This window comes from Carlito syrichta, unplaced genomic scaffold, assembly GCF_000164805.1.
Source record: "Carlito syrichta isolate Samal-C Ts95f unplaced genomic scaffold, Tarsius_syrichta-2.0.1 Scaffold295997, whole genome shotgun sequence".
NCBI lineage: Eukaryota > Metazoa > Chordata > Mammalia > Primates > Tarsiidae > Carlito > Carlito syrichta.
Genome location: NW_007240093.1, coordinates 23,730 through 35,734, shown reverse-complemented (window position 1 = coordinate 35,734; position 12,005 = coordinate 23,730). Strand labels below are relative to the sequence as shown.

The 12,005-nt window shown below is 56.8% G+C and overlaps 2 protein-coding genes across 2 annotated transcripts in view; both read left to right on the top strand.

The window, feature by feature from the left end:
• CUNH17orf53 (chromosome unknown C17orf53 homolog) overlaps window positions 1–6,958 on the top strand; it is a gene marked incomplete at its 5' end in the record, with an annotated part of 11,087 nt that extends 4,129 nt beyond the window's left edge. Inside the window, 6 exons of the mRNA XM_008054537.1 lie at window positions 1,159–1,299; window positions 2,151–2,259; window positions 2,428–2,513; window positions 2,759–2,891; window positions 4,837–4,959; window positions 6,888–6,958. Of these exons, the coding sequence (XP_008052728.1) occupies window positions 1,159–1,299; window positions 2,151–2,259; window positions 2,428–2,513; window positions 2,759–2,891; window positions 4,837–4,959; window positions 6,888–6,958 (663 nt within the window). The remainder of the gene's footprint in view (window positions 1–1,158; window positions 1,300–2,150; window positions 2,260–2,427; window positions 2,514–2,758; window positions 2,892–4,836; window positions 4,960–6,887) is intronic.
• A 4,869-nt stretch (window positions 6,959–11,827) lies between these two features.
• Window positions 11,828–12,005, top strand: part of ASB16 (ankyrin repeat and SOCS box containing 16) — a 5,300-nt gene continuing 5,122 nt past the window's right edge. Inside the window, exon 1 of the mRNA XM_021710633.1 lies at window positions 11,828–11,888. Within this exon, the coding sequence (XP_021566308.1) occupies window positions 11,828–11,888 (61 nt within the window). The remainder of the gene's footprint in view (window positions 11,889–12,005) is intronic.

The window sequence follows — 12,005 nt, the reverse complement described above, 5'->3', positions numbered from 1 at the left end:
AAAGGTTGGACCCTTTTTTGGTTAGGTGCATGAAAAATATACTTTCACCTTCATATAACTCAAAAACGGCTGAAGCAATTTACTTCAAACTTTCAAACAAGTTCACCTTTGGTTTATGTTAAGGTTTGAAAATTTCATCCAAAATGGAACCATGCCCAAAGAAAATGATGCCCTGAAGAAAAAAAAAAAAAAAGAAAGGAATAATAAAATTGATGCGGATTTTTCAGGTCAGTCTGGGCTTTGAGACTCTAACTCAAAAAAAAAAAAAAAAAAAACAAGAGACGAGCATGGATAGCCTTGTGCTTCAATGTCATTAATATCAGCACCTGATTGAAAAAATGATAAAGAGGCTGGGCACGGTGGTTCAAGCCTGTAATACCAGCACTTTGGGAGGCAGAGTCGAGAGGATTACTTGAGCTCAGGAATTCAAGACCAGCCTGAGCAACATGGTGAGTCCTCATCTCTACAATAAATCAAAAAATTAACTGGGCATGGTGGCACATGCCTATGGTTTCAGTTGCTTGGAAGGCTGAGGCTGAAGGATTACCTGAGCCCAGCAGTTCGAACCTGCAGTGACCGTGAGCTTGCCACTGTACTCCAACCTGGGCAACAGAGTGAGACTTGGACTCAAAAAATAAAAATAAAGCGTGCTTTGACTGGGTGCGGTGGCTCAGCCTATAATCCTAGCACTTTGTGAGATTGAGGCTAGAAGTTTGCCTGCGTCTGAGGGTTCGAGATCAGCCTGGGCAACTTGGGGAGACCTCGTCTCTACAATAATAAAAAAATAAGCCAGGTATGATAGCATGTGTCTATAGTTTCAGCTACTTGGAAGGCTGAAGTGGAAGGATTGCTTGAGCCCAGCAGGTCAAGGCTGTGGTGGCCACCAGTGTGCCACTGCACTGCAGTTGACAGTGAGACTCCAACTCAAAAAACAAACAAACAAAAAAAAAAAACGTGCTTTGCTGTAGCTTAGTGGGAGGTGTACTGTTCCTTGCGTTTTCCCATGCCATCTCCAGGCCTGGAATGGTGGGGGCGGGTCTGGCCACACTGCAGCTTCCTGGGGCCTCCCCCTTCCTCTCCTGCCCCCACCGCCCCAGTGAGGATGAGGCGAGGCACCCCTCACAGTGACGATATCCATGAATAACCCCATGGTTCCAGACTGCGCCGAGTTCCCAGGCGTCAGAGGAGGATGACTTTGGGCGAGGACCATGGCTGGCTATGAAGTCTGCGCTGGGCCTGGATGAGAGGGACCCTGGCTGTTTCTTGGGCACCTGCAGCATCGTCATGGTGCTGCGTAAGGTGAGCGCTGGGCGCCAAGACCCACAGGGAAGACCAAGTCCTCCCTTCCACTGGTGCACGCCCTCCTCTGCCCTTGGAAGGGGCTGGCTGCCTCCACTCCCTGCCTGCTGTGCACAGCAGCACAGAGTACCTTGGCTGGATTGTCCAGCTAGCAGCCTTTCTCGTGTCATCCTCAGCACTGGAACTGGAGCAAGAGGAGGATGGTCATGGGCTTGTCTCTGTGTGGGGGGAGTAAGTACTCTCCCTCCCTCAGAGCTCCCCTGTGGTCAGGGCATGTGCATATACATGCTAGTACCTGTGCCAACATATCCCTGCCCATGGCCTGCCATGATGGAATGCTGTATAAACACACACACACGTGGCTGAGTGCGGTGGCTCACGCCTGTAATCCCAGCACTTTGGAAGGCCGAGGTGGGCGGATCACTCAAGGCCAGGAATTCTAGATCACCCTGGACAACATAGCAAGACTTTGTCTCTACAAAAAATTTTAAAAATTAGCTGGGTGTGGTGGTATGAACCTATAGTCCTAGCTACTCAGGAGGCTGAGGTGGGAAGATTGTTTGAGCCCAGGAGGTCAAGGCTGCAGTAAGTTATGATGATTCCACTGCACTGCAGCCTGGGCGATAGAGTGAGACCCTGATTCAAAAGAAAGAAAGAAAGAAAGAAAATGCATACAAAGGCAGGGGAGAGCTATGCTGTGCCCTTCAAACTGCCCCTTTGTCATCCACAAGGAACACCATCGCCTCCCTTGTGCTCTGCCCCCAACCCCCGGCTGCCCTGGCACACCTGGGGACCTGGGACGGGACAGGCGGGCCGTGGCCACCTCAGCGAGTGCCTGTCCTCATAAGCAGGCAGCCCTGAGGCAGCTTCCCGGGAACAAAGTCCCCAGAATGGCAGTGATGATCAAGTCCTTGACTCGGAGTGCTATGGACGCCAGCGTGGTTTTCAAGGACCCTACAGGTAAGGAGCCGGGTCCCGGGTGCCTGAGGAGTGGCCTCCGCTGAGGCTGGGAGAGGAGGAGAAATCCCACCTCCGCTGCAGAATGGGCAATGGAGGTAGTGAGCAGCCACTTCCCCCAGGGCCGGCCCATATGCCTGGCCTGAGACCCACAGCCTTGCTTGTCTGCAGGAGAGATGCAGGGGACGGTGCACAGGCTGCTGCTGGAGACACGCCAGAACGAACTGCGGCCTGGCTCCGTGCTGTTGCTGAAGCAGGTAGGCTGCCCCTGTCCCCGGGAGTCTCTCCCCAGCGCTGGGCAGGGGCTGCATGGTACCAGGGTGAACGCAACGGAGCTTGTGTTGGGGAGGGAAAGGGAAGGAGCCCTGGCGCCATGACTGAGTGGGAGCATTGTGTGACCCTGGGACAGAGGACACCAGCGAGAGCCTGGTGGGCACCAGGTGGCCATTTGGTGGCCCCCGTGCCCCACTAGGATGCAGACCTTCCCCTTCGTTGTCTGCAGATTGGGGTGTTCTCTCCTTCAACCCGAAATCACTACCTTAACGTGACCCCCACCAACCTGGTCCACGTTTACAGCCCAGACTCTGGGGCCAGCAGCACCCTCCTGCCCTCTCAACCTGAGGTAAGAGGAGTGGGTGGATGGAAGTTGGGCCCTCCTGCCTAGATCTTCTGGTTCCTTCTTGCCACCTGGGAGCAGAGGTCTGAAAGGGGCGGTTACCCTGAGGTGAAGAGGTGGCTTTGGGAGCAGCGCCTGCCAGACGGCTCAGTAACAGTAGAGGAGCAGCTGGCTCCTTGGTGATGCCCAAGTGTCCGGTGGCAGGCCTGACCATCTGAGAGAACAAGCGTCACCAGAGAACTTGCCCGGAGGAGGCCCATAGGGGGTGGTGGCACAAGTGGTGATAGCTCTGCGGGTGACTACGTAGAGGACAGGAGCTACAGATGACGGACCAGCCAGCACTGGCTCTGGTCTTCCCTTCTGGCCTGTGCCTCTGCCTGGCAGGGACCGCATGGAACCTGGTGGGGACATCCCCGTGGGAACTAAGGCGAGGCCCAGGAGCCTGGGCTTGCCATGGACCCTGCCCTTCTTGGGGTCCTGGTCTGCAGGTCAGGAGGCCTGCATCTTGCCCCCTCTCAGCTGATGACTTGTACTGTGACCTGGCAATTCCTGTTATCTGTCCTGCTGTACCTGCATCTAGAGAACCAGAGGGGGACTTAGTGACCTCTCCCCCTAGACCTTCAGCTTCATCGTCTGCCTTCCTGTCTCTCAGAATCACGCCCTTCTAAAAATAAGCTTCCTTTTTCTTTTAAATTTCAGGTTCTCTGTGCTCATTGAAATAAACTGAAATAGCATAGAATAAGCAAAAAGGGAACTCACCTTGTGAGCTCCTTTCTCCTAGAGCTAACCATGGTGATGGTATAATTACCCATTGTAATTACTGCTGAACATTAACCAGTTTGGGTTTTTTTTTTGTTTTTTTGTGTTTTTTCGAGTCAGTCTCACTCTGTCACCCAGACTGGAGTGCAGTGGCCTCTCCCAGCCACTGCAGCCTCGACCTGCTGGGCTCTGGTGATCCTTCCGCCTCAGCCTTCCAAGTAGCTGGAACTACAGGCGTACGCTACCACACCCAATTAATTTTTTGATTTATTGTAGAGATGAGGTCTCACCAAGTTGCCCAGGCGGGTCTCAAACCCGCGGGCTCAGGCAATCCACTCACCTCAGCCTCCCAAGGCATGGGATTACAGGCTGAGCCACCGAGCCCGGCTTCCAGTTTGGGTTTGTGAGGACAGCTCATTTATTTATTTTTATCGTATTCTATTTATTTATTTTTGAGTCGGAGTCTCATTCTGTCGCTCAGGCTCTGGAGTACAGTGGTGCGCTGCTCACAGCCATCACAGCTTCCACCTGTTGGGCTCAGGCAATCCTTCCACCTCAGCCTTCCAAGTAGCTGGAACTACAGGCATGCGGCACCCCATCTGGCTAATTTTTTGATGTTTTGTAGAGACAAGGTCTCCCTATGTTGCCCAGGCTGGTCTCTAACCCCTGGACTCAGGCAATCCTCTCGCCTCTCCCTCCTAAAGTGTTGGGATTTACAGGCTTGAGCCACCACACCTGGCTGATACTCTTTTTTAAAACATTTGTTGTAGATATGAGGTCTCATCAGGTTGCTCAGGCTGGTCTTGAACCCCTAGGCTCAGACAATCCTCTCGTCTCAGCCTCCCAAAGTGCTGGGATTATAGGCTGAGCCACCGAGCCCAGCCAAACAGCTCATTTTTAATCTGGCTTACTCCTCAGTGTATCTGCGTGTGGCCTGTTCACTCTTTGTTCCAGCTACATGGGTTCTATAATACCAACAGAATTAGGAGAGAAAAGAAGCCCAAGATGCTTGGGTCTGTTTCTTTTTAATTGTTTGGTACTCTGAGTGCTTGGCACATCAGCAACTCCCTCAGCTTGGGCCTGGGTGGTGGACTGGCCTGCCACACTCTCATGTCCCTTTCCTGCATCCCCACCTGTCCCTTTGGGGTTGTCTGGGTGAGGGTACCTTCCGGAGGGATTTCAGGGGCACAGGCGTTGGTAACCAGATCCCTGTCCCCAGGATTCAGGAAGCCTCCGGCAGGGGGCGGCCAAACAGCCCAGGGAAGGCCCCAGAGCAGGACGCAGCCCAAAGGCAGGGGTGGTCCCGGAGGAAGAACTCCCTGAGGCAGGTAAGGCAGTCGCCGGGAGACGGAAGCTCCCCTGTTCTCTCGTGAGCAGCTCAGCAAAGTCCTCCTGGCTGGGTCATCTTTGCCGGTCTGGAAACCTTTGGATCTTATGGAATCTTGGAGAAATGGATACAGTATCTTGCCTGGCAGGGCTGCGGGCCATAAATAGTTAACAGTGCCATGGGGTTTCATAGGACACACAGAGTGTTGTCCACAGGTCTCCCCCATTTGCAGATCATGTGCCCTTAGCCACAAGGAGGGAATACTGCCATCCTGTCTGGGTGGACAGGCACCATCTTTGTGCCACACTTGGGGCCCTCTGTGGGCTGGTGACCAGACCAGGGGCAGAGTTCCCCATCCTGAGCCCAGAGCAGTGCCGAGGAGTTGAGCGTCCGTGGGGCTTAGTGAGGACCAGGTCACTCACCTGGAAGGCCCAAATACAGTCTCGCAGCAGGCCAGGTCCTCAGGCAGCATCACCCGGGTGAAGCTAACATGGCCCAGGGGCTGGTCCTGAGCTTATGATTCCAGAAATGCACTCTTGCCTGCCCCGAAGTTCCCAGACTTACGGGTCGGTGTCTCACACCAACCAGATTCACAGTATTCCTGTGGATGAACCACAAAGCCTGCATACTTCTGTCCTGTGGAAGAGCCTCAGCTCTGTCGCTGATGTCCTGCCATGTCTGGAAGCCTGTTCTTGCTCCCTGTTGGTGAGCCCGACGAGGCTGCTGGTGGCTGTGGAGCTGCCTGTCGGCTCTCGGGGCCGGTGTTGCAATACCCATGCAGGGGTGGCTGAACAAGGCTGGAGATGACACGGATCCCTCTCTGGTTCGCAGTTTCTGGGCCCTCTGCGGCCACCACCCTCCCTTGGTTTCCAGGTGTGTTGCTCTAAACAGCCACAGTGCAGCTCGTGCAGGGCAGCTCATTTTGTTATAAGCAGATTCCAGCCAGGCATGGTGACTCACACCTGGAATCCCATCACTTTGGGAGGCTGAGGTGAGAGGATGGCCTGAGCTCACGAGTTCAAGACCAGCCTGGGCAACTTGGTGAGACCTCCCTCTCCACATTAAATCAAAAAATTAGCTGGGCATGGTGGCACGTGCCTATAGTTCCGGCTGCTTGGAAGGCTGAGGCTGATCCTTCACCTGAGCCCAGCAGGTCAAGGCTGCAGTAGCTGTGAGCATGCCACTGCCCTCTAGCCTGGGTGACAAAGTGAGGCTCCAACTCAAAAAAACAACAGCAACAAAAAGCACTGTCACCGCATACATCTTGGGTGCTCCCCAGGCCAACCTCTCCTTTCCTGCCGCAGTGCTTCTGAGTGTGCTGGCCAGGCTCAGAGCAAGGGCTGGGGATAGTGCACAGTCTGGCCCGTGTGGGAGCTCCTGAGCCCAGTCGGGGTAGGCAGGATGTGTGCGTTGGCTGGCCGGCATGTGGCTGGAGTCCCAGGGAACCTGAACATACTCTCCTCAGGCAGGTTCTTTGGCCTCTGTAAACCCTTTCCTCCCTGGCCAGTGAGGTTGGTGATAGGAACCGCTGGGAGCCCTCTGCAGGGGGTGGCCCTGCCCTGGGTGCTCAGCCCTAGCTGCTGTTGGTAACAAACACGATATCAGCAGGTCTGAAGTCAGCCTGTGTCCCTGTGCACAGGCCCCTTGGGAGGAGTGGTGTCCCCACTGTTGGGTGAGAAGCCCCAGGGTGACCATGCCACCGCATGGCCTTTCCCAGTCTTCCTCCCTCCATCCAATGAGAGGGCTGCCCTGGGGCACCTCCAGGGCTCTCCCCTGGGCCCTGCACTCTGGATGGAAGCAGGGGGACATTGGGGCCCAGGGGGATCCTCTGAGAGTGGGGAAGGGGAGCCACCCCTCCCTGCAGCCAGGCCCAAGCCCTCCCAAGGAGCCCTGGTGTGGTCACAAGACTGTTCCTCTGCCTCTCTGCAGACGACCTGGACGGCCTCCTGAGCGAGCTCCCTGAGGACTTCTTCCATGGGGCCAGCGGGCACCCTCCCTGACAGGTGGCTCAGGTGGATCTGGGCAGTCACAGGGAGAGGAAGGCAGACCCAGGGAACTTAGCCTGGTGGGGGCCCCACCCCGATGCTTCCCTGAGCGCCCCTTGGCTGATTCTGCACCGCCCTCCCTTTGGCCACCAGACTCCTGCCTCCAGGCCCTCTTTGCTGCCACCGGAAAGGCATGTCACCCTCCCCTGGGGATGTAGGGCCTGACTTCCTGGCCCTCCACTCCCTGTCCCAACAGCTGAGGAGCCACACTCAGCCAGGGGTGTGGCTGTTGTACCTTGTTCTGAATAAAGCAGCCCCCACATCACCCACCTCTCTTTCCATGCCCACCGCCTCCCACCTTGGCCTCCCACTGTGCTGGGATCACAGGCCTGAATCCCCGTACCCCCCTCCCCCGTCTGTGCTTTATTCAGATTCGCTCAGGCCCCCAGTCCCCTTTCCGAATCCAACGCCCCTGCAATCGTGTCTCCTTGTTGACCGGTGGAGGAGGACTGGTCAGCTTGTTGCAGGGCGCCCCGAGAGTCTGCTGGTTTCTCATGACTAAATGGGGCTATGGGCTGAGGGAAGATCCTTCTCATGGCATCTCAGGGGCTCCTACTGGCCTGGAGCACCTGGCTGAGGGCAGGGTGGTTGGGCTTCTCCCTGGAAGGTCGCCCTTTCTGCACCGTCCTCAGGAGGAGGCATTCTGCAGCCCACGGGCAGGCCATGACATTCCACCTCCTTCAGACCAGGAGGGCAACCCTGTTTTTTTGGAATTCTGCATGGGATTGTGGTCCAGTCTCCCTCGTTATTCACTCATATGTCTCAGGACACCCACGGGTGTGACTGTCACCAAGTCCTCACTGTTGTCTGTGGATGCCCATGGGCGTGGGCTGTCATCTAGTCCTCACTGTCATCCATGGACATGCGCAGATGTGGGCTGTCACCCATCACTATCTTGTTGCCATGTGACTCTTCGATGCATGGCTCCTCTGTCCCACCTTCAGGCCAAAGGTGTGCGGGCTTGGTGGGAGTGGGAGGTCTGATGGGACCGTGCACCTGCCTGGTTTTCCTTTCCAAGCAGGCGCGGGGAGGCTGGTTGAAGAGCCCAGCGTGATGCCAGCCTGGCCTCCTGGGGCCTCCACGACCAGACCTGGCACGGCCCTGAGGGGAGCGTTGACCTTTCCCAGAGCCGGGAGCCCGGGGTCGCAGTCTCCTGGCTGCAGTGAGCAGATGCTTGAGAGCCCAGGCTCGGTTGCCCACTGCAGTGGCTAGAAGGCTCCTGTGCTCCGAGGCCCAGGCAGGAGGGGGTTGATCCCTGGCGCCCTGGCCCTCTCTCTCCCCAGGTCTTCCCACCTGAGCCGTCACACCTCCCGGCCCCGCCCACTGACTCCCTGGCCCGGTTCACTGCTGGCCCCGCCCTCTCCCCAGCTCTGTCTCTATCTTCCATCTGGGCCAGAGCCCATCTATGCCGGGGTCTTCCTGCACCGAAAGCACCCGTAGCTGGGCACAGCTGTGTGTGCTGTAGTCTCAGCTAGTTGGGAGGCTGAAGCAGGAGGATTACTTGAGCCCAGGAGTTTGAGGCTGCGGTGAGCTATGATCGTGCCACTGCACTCCAGCCTGGGCGATGTAGTGAGACTTTGCCTCTAGAAAAATAAAAGATAGGGCAACCCCCCCTCAGGTCCCCTCCCACTGTGGGAGCTTTTCTGTCCTCTCAATAAATCCTGCTTTCTCAAAAACCAAAAGGATTTAAAAAATAAAAGGTAAAGCAGCCCACGCCCCTGCCTGCGGTGTTCATCCCCTTGTAGACGCTCTCAAGCCCCGGTCCCCCACCCCCATGCCCCTCCAAGTCCTGACCAGCTCTGGCTCCGTGTCCTGGCTGCTTCACCCCCGGGCTCGGGCCTGGAAGGTGGGCTGGACCTCTGATCACCGGGCCCTGTTCCCCTGCTGCTGCTGGGCTCCCTCTGCTCTTGGCGGGGGGCAACACTAAGGACAAAGGGCTTGAGCTGTCGTCAGAGCATCCACAGGGCTGTATGGGAAGAAGGCAGTGGGAGGCGGGGCTGGGCCGAGTGCCCCAGGGAGGAGGGGGACGCTCACCCCTCATGGCCTGGCCCAGTCTCACCGTACTCCCAGCCCTGGGAACCCAGCTGTGGGTGCCCAGCTAGGCCACTGGCAGTCAAAACCCAGGCCGGGCTCCAGCAGGTTAATCATGGTGCCCATACCGAGGCGCCTCTCTCTCAGGCCGCCCAGCCTCACTGTGAGTGATCTCATTCCTCCTCTGGGGTCCCCTGCCCTGGAAGGCCACCGAGGAGCTGGGCCAGGTGGTGAGTGGGTGAACAGCTGGGCAAGGGCAGAGCCAGAAAGAGCCCAGGCTGCTGCCACCCACTTGGGCGGTGGCCGAACTCTAGCCTGTCCTCCGCAGAGAAAGGGGACCTCCATTCAAGGCACCCAAAGAAGAGGCCCGCCATGAGCCATGTGCCCCCAGACACACTTGAGACCGACCATATGGGGGCCAGCCCTGAGCCCACACCAGTGCATGGAGCAGCGTTTCACAAGGTGCCCCTGAAATCCCGAGGCTGTGACACTCCCAGAGCAGGTGGCTGTGGGGCACAGTTGGAGGAAAGAGCGAAGAGACTAGTACTAGCTGAGGGAACCGCATGAGAGGGCCCTGCTGTGAGAATGTGAGACAGTACCAACTGGAGAGGGACACGGGGCCAGACCAAGGAACTGGGGGCCGGGGGCTGTGGCTCATGCCTGTAATCCCAGCACTTTGGGGGGCAGAGGCGAGAGGGTTGCCTGAGCTCAGGAGTTCAAGACCAGCCTGAGCAACATGGCAAGACCTCGTCTCTACAATAAATAAAAAATTTAGCCAGTTGTGATGGTGCACCTGAGCCCAGCAGGTTGAGGCTGCGATGGCTGTGAGCATGTCACTGTACTCCCGCCTGGGTGACAGAGTGAGACTCTAACTCAAAAAAATAAAAATGAGTGAGGTATGGTGGCGCATGCTTGTAGTCCCAGCTACTTGGGAGGCTGAAGTGGGAGGATCACTTGAACCTAGGAGTTGAAGGCTGCAGTGCGCTATGATTGCATCACTGCACTCCAGCCTGGGCCACAGAGCAAGACCCTGTCTTTAAACAAAAAAAGGAGTGGGGCTTAGTTGGAGCGAGCAGGTATTGTAGATCATTCTGGCAGCACAGCAGAGGGGGTGTGGTCAGAGGAAGGGGCGCCAGGTGGGAGGATGGGTTGATCTGCTTCATTTAGTTGAGTTGGAGTTTCACTCTGTCGCCCAAGCTGCGAGTGCAGTGGCACACTCACAGCCACCCCAGCATCGACCTGCTGGGCTCCAGCGATCCTTCCGCCTCAGCCTTTCAAACAGCTGGAACTACAGGCACGCACTACCATGCCCGGCTAGTTTTTGATTGATTGTAGAGATGAGATCTCGCCAAGTTGCCCGGGCTGGTCTTGAACCTGCAGGCTCAGGCAATCCACTGGCCTTGGCCTTGGCCTTCTGAAGTGCTAGGATTACAAACCGAGCCACCGAGCTTGACCGCCATCTGCTTTAAGGCTGAAGAGCCTGAACTGAGATGGAGCCTGAGCATGTGAGGCCAAGGCTAGACCTTGCGTGTGGAGGGGACCGGGGAGGAAGAGGCCAGCGACCACCACGCAGGGTCCACCAGGGGCCAGCAGCACTGAGGAGGCGCGCCTGGCAACACTGCGAGCCAGGGCCAGCCAAGCTGAGTGCTGCTCCCCCTCAGCCTGGCAGGCACTCCAGTGTGCGGTTCCACGGCCTCATTCCTCCCCCTAGAGGCTTCGAGAAGCAGAGCCGCTTTCTCCTAAGGGTGGCTGGGTTTGTAGCTTGAAGATATCTTTGGTCCAGCTCACCAGTTTTCAGGTAACCCTTTGGTCACCAGAGGAAAGCCATGTGAGCCCCTTTAGCAGATGGGTAAAAAAAAATTTAAAAAGAAAGAAAAATCAGGCTGGGCACGGTGGCTCACACCTATAATCCCAGCACTTTGGGAGGACAAGGTGAGAGGACTGCCTGAGCCCTCTGGTTCGAGATCAGCCCGGGCAACTTGGTGAGACCTCTTCTCTACAATAAATCAAAAAATTAGCCGGGTGTGGTAGCACGCGCCTATAGTTCCGGCTACTTGGAAGGCTGAGGCGAAAGGATCGCCGGAGCCCAGCAGGTCAACCCTGGGGTGGCTGTGAGCGTGCCACTGCATTCCAGCCTGGGCAACAGGGTGAGACTCCAACTCAAAAAACAAAACATACTGTCCACCTGTGGGCAGAGAGGTGCTACTATGACCCTGGATGATGCCCGGAAGAGCAGCCCACCTTCTCGGTAACTGTTTTCTCTCTCTCTCTCCCACCCCCTTTGTAGTCAAGATCTCACTCTGCTGCCCAGGCTGGAGTGTAGTGGCTGGATCATGGCTCATCGCAGGCTTGACCTCCTGGGCTCAGGTGAATCTTCTGCCTCAGCCTCTCAACATGCTGGGATTGCAGGCACAAGGCACTGTGCATGGCCTTAATAACTGTCTTTCTGGGCGCGTGGGCGCGGCGGCTCATGGGTTTGAGACCAGTCTGGGCAACTTGGTGAAACCTCATCTCTACAATAAATTAAAAAACTCGCTGGGCGTGGTGATGCACACCTGTAGCTCCAGCTACTCAGAAGGCTGTGGTGGAAGAACTGCCCGAGCCCAGCAGGTCAAAGCTGCGGTGGCTGTGAGCGTGCCACTGCCCTCCCGCCTGGGCGACAGAATGAGACTCCTACTCACAACAAAAGTGTCTTGAACTCCTTTTATTTCCCATGCTGAGGTCAGCCTCGTGCCTCCATGTGGGCCAACATCACAGAAGCTGAGGACCCTGGTTCTCCTTCCTGCCATCTCCATGCCAGCCCGAGATGCTCCCTCCAGAGAGGTGGAGGCCGATCAGCAGAGGGGATCCCAGGGTGAGGCCGGCCCAGCCCCTCCGGGCACCAGGCCGGTGACGCGGGTCAAACCGTTGGCGGCGCAAGACGGCCCATTTATAGCCTCAGCTGCTCGGGGGCTCCCGGAGAGGGGCAGGG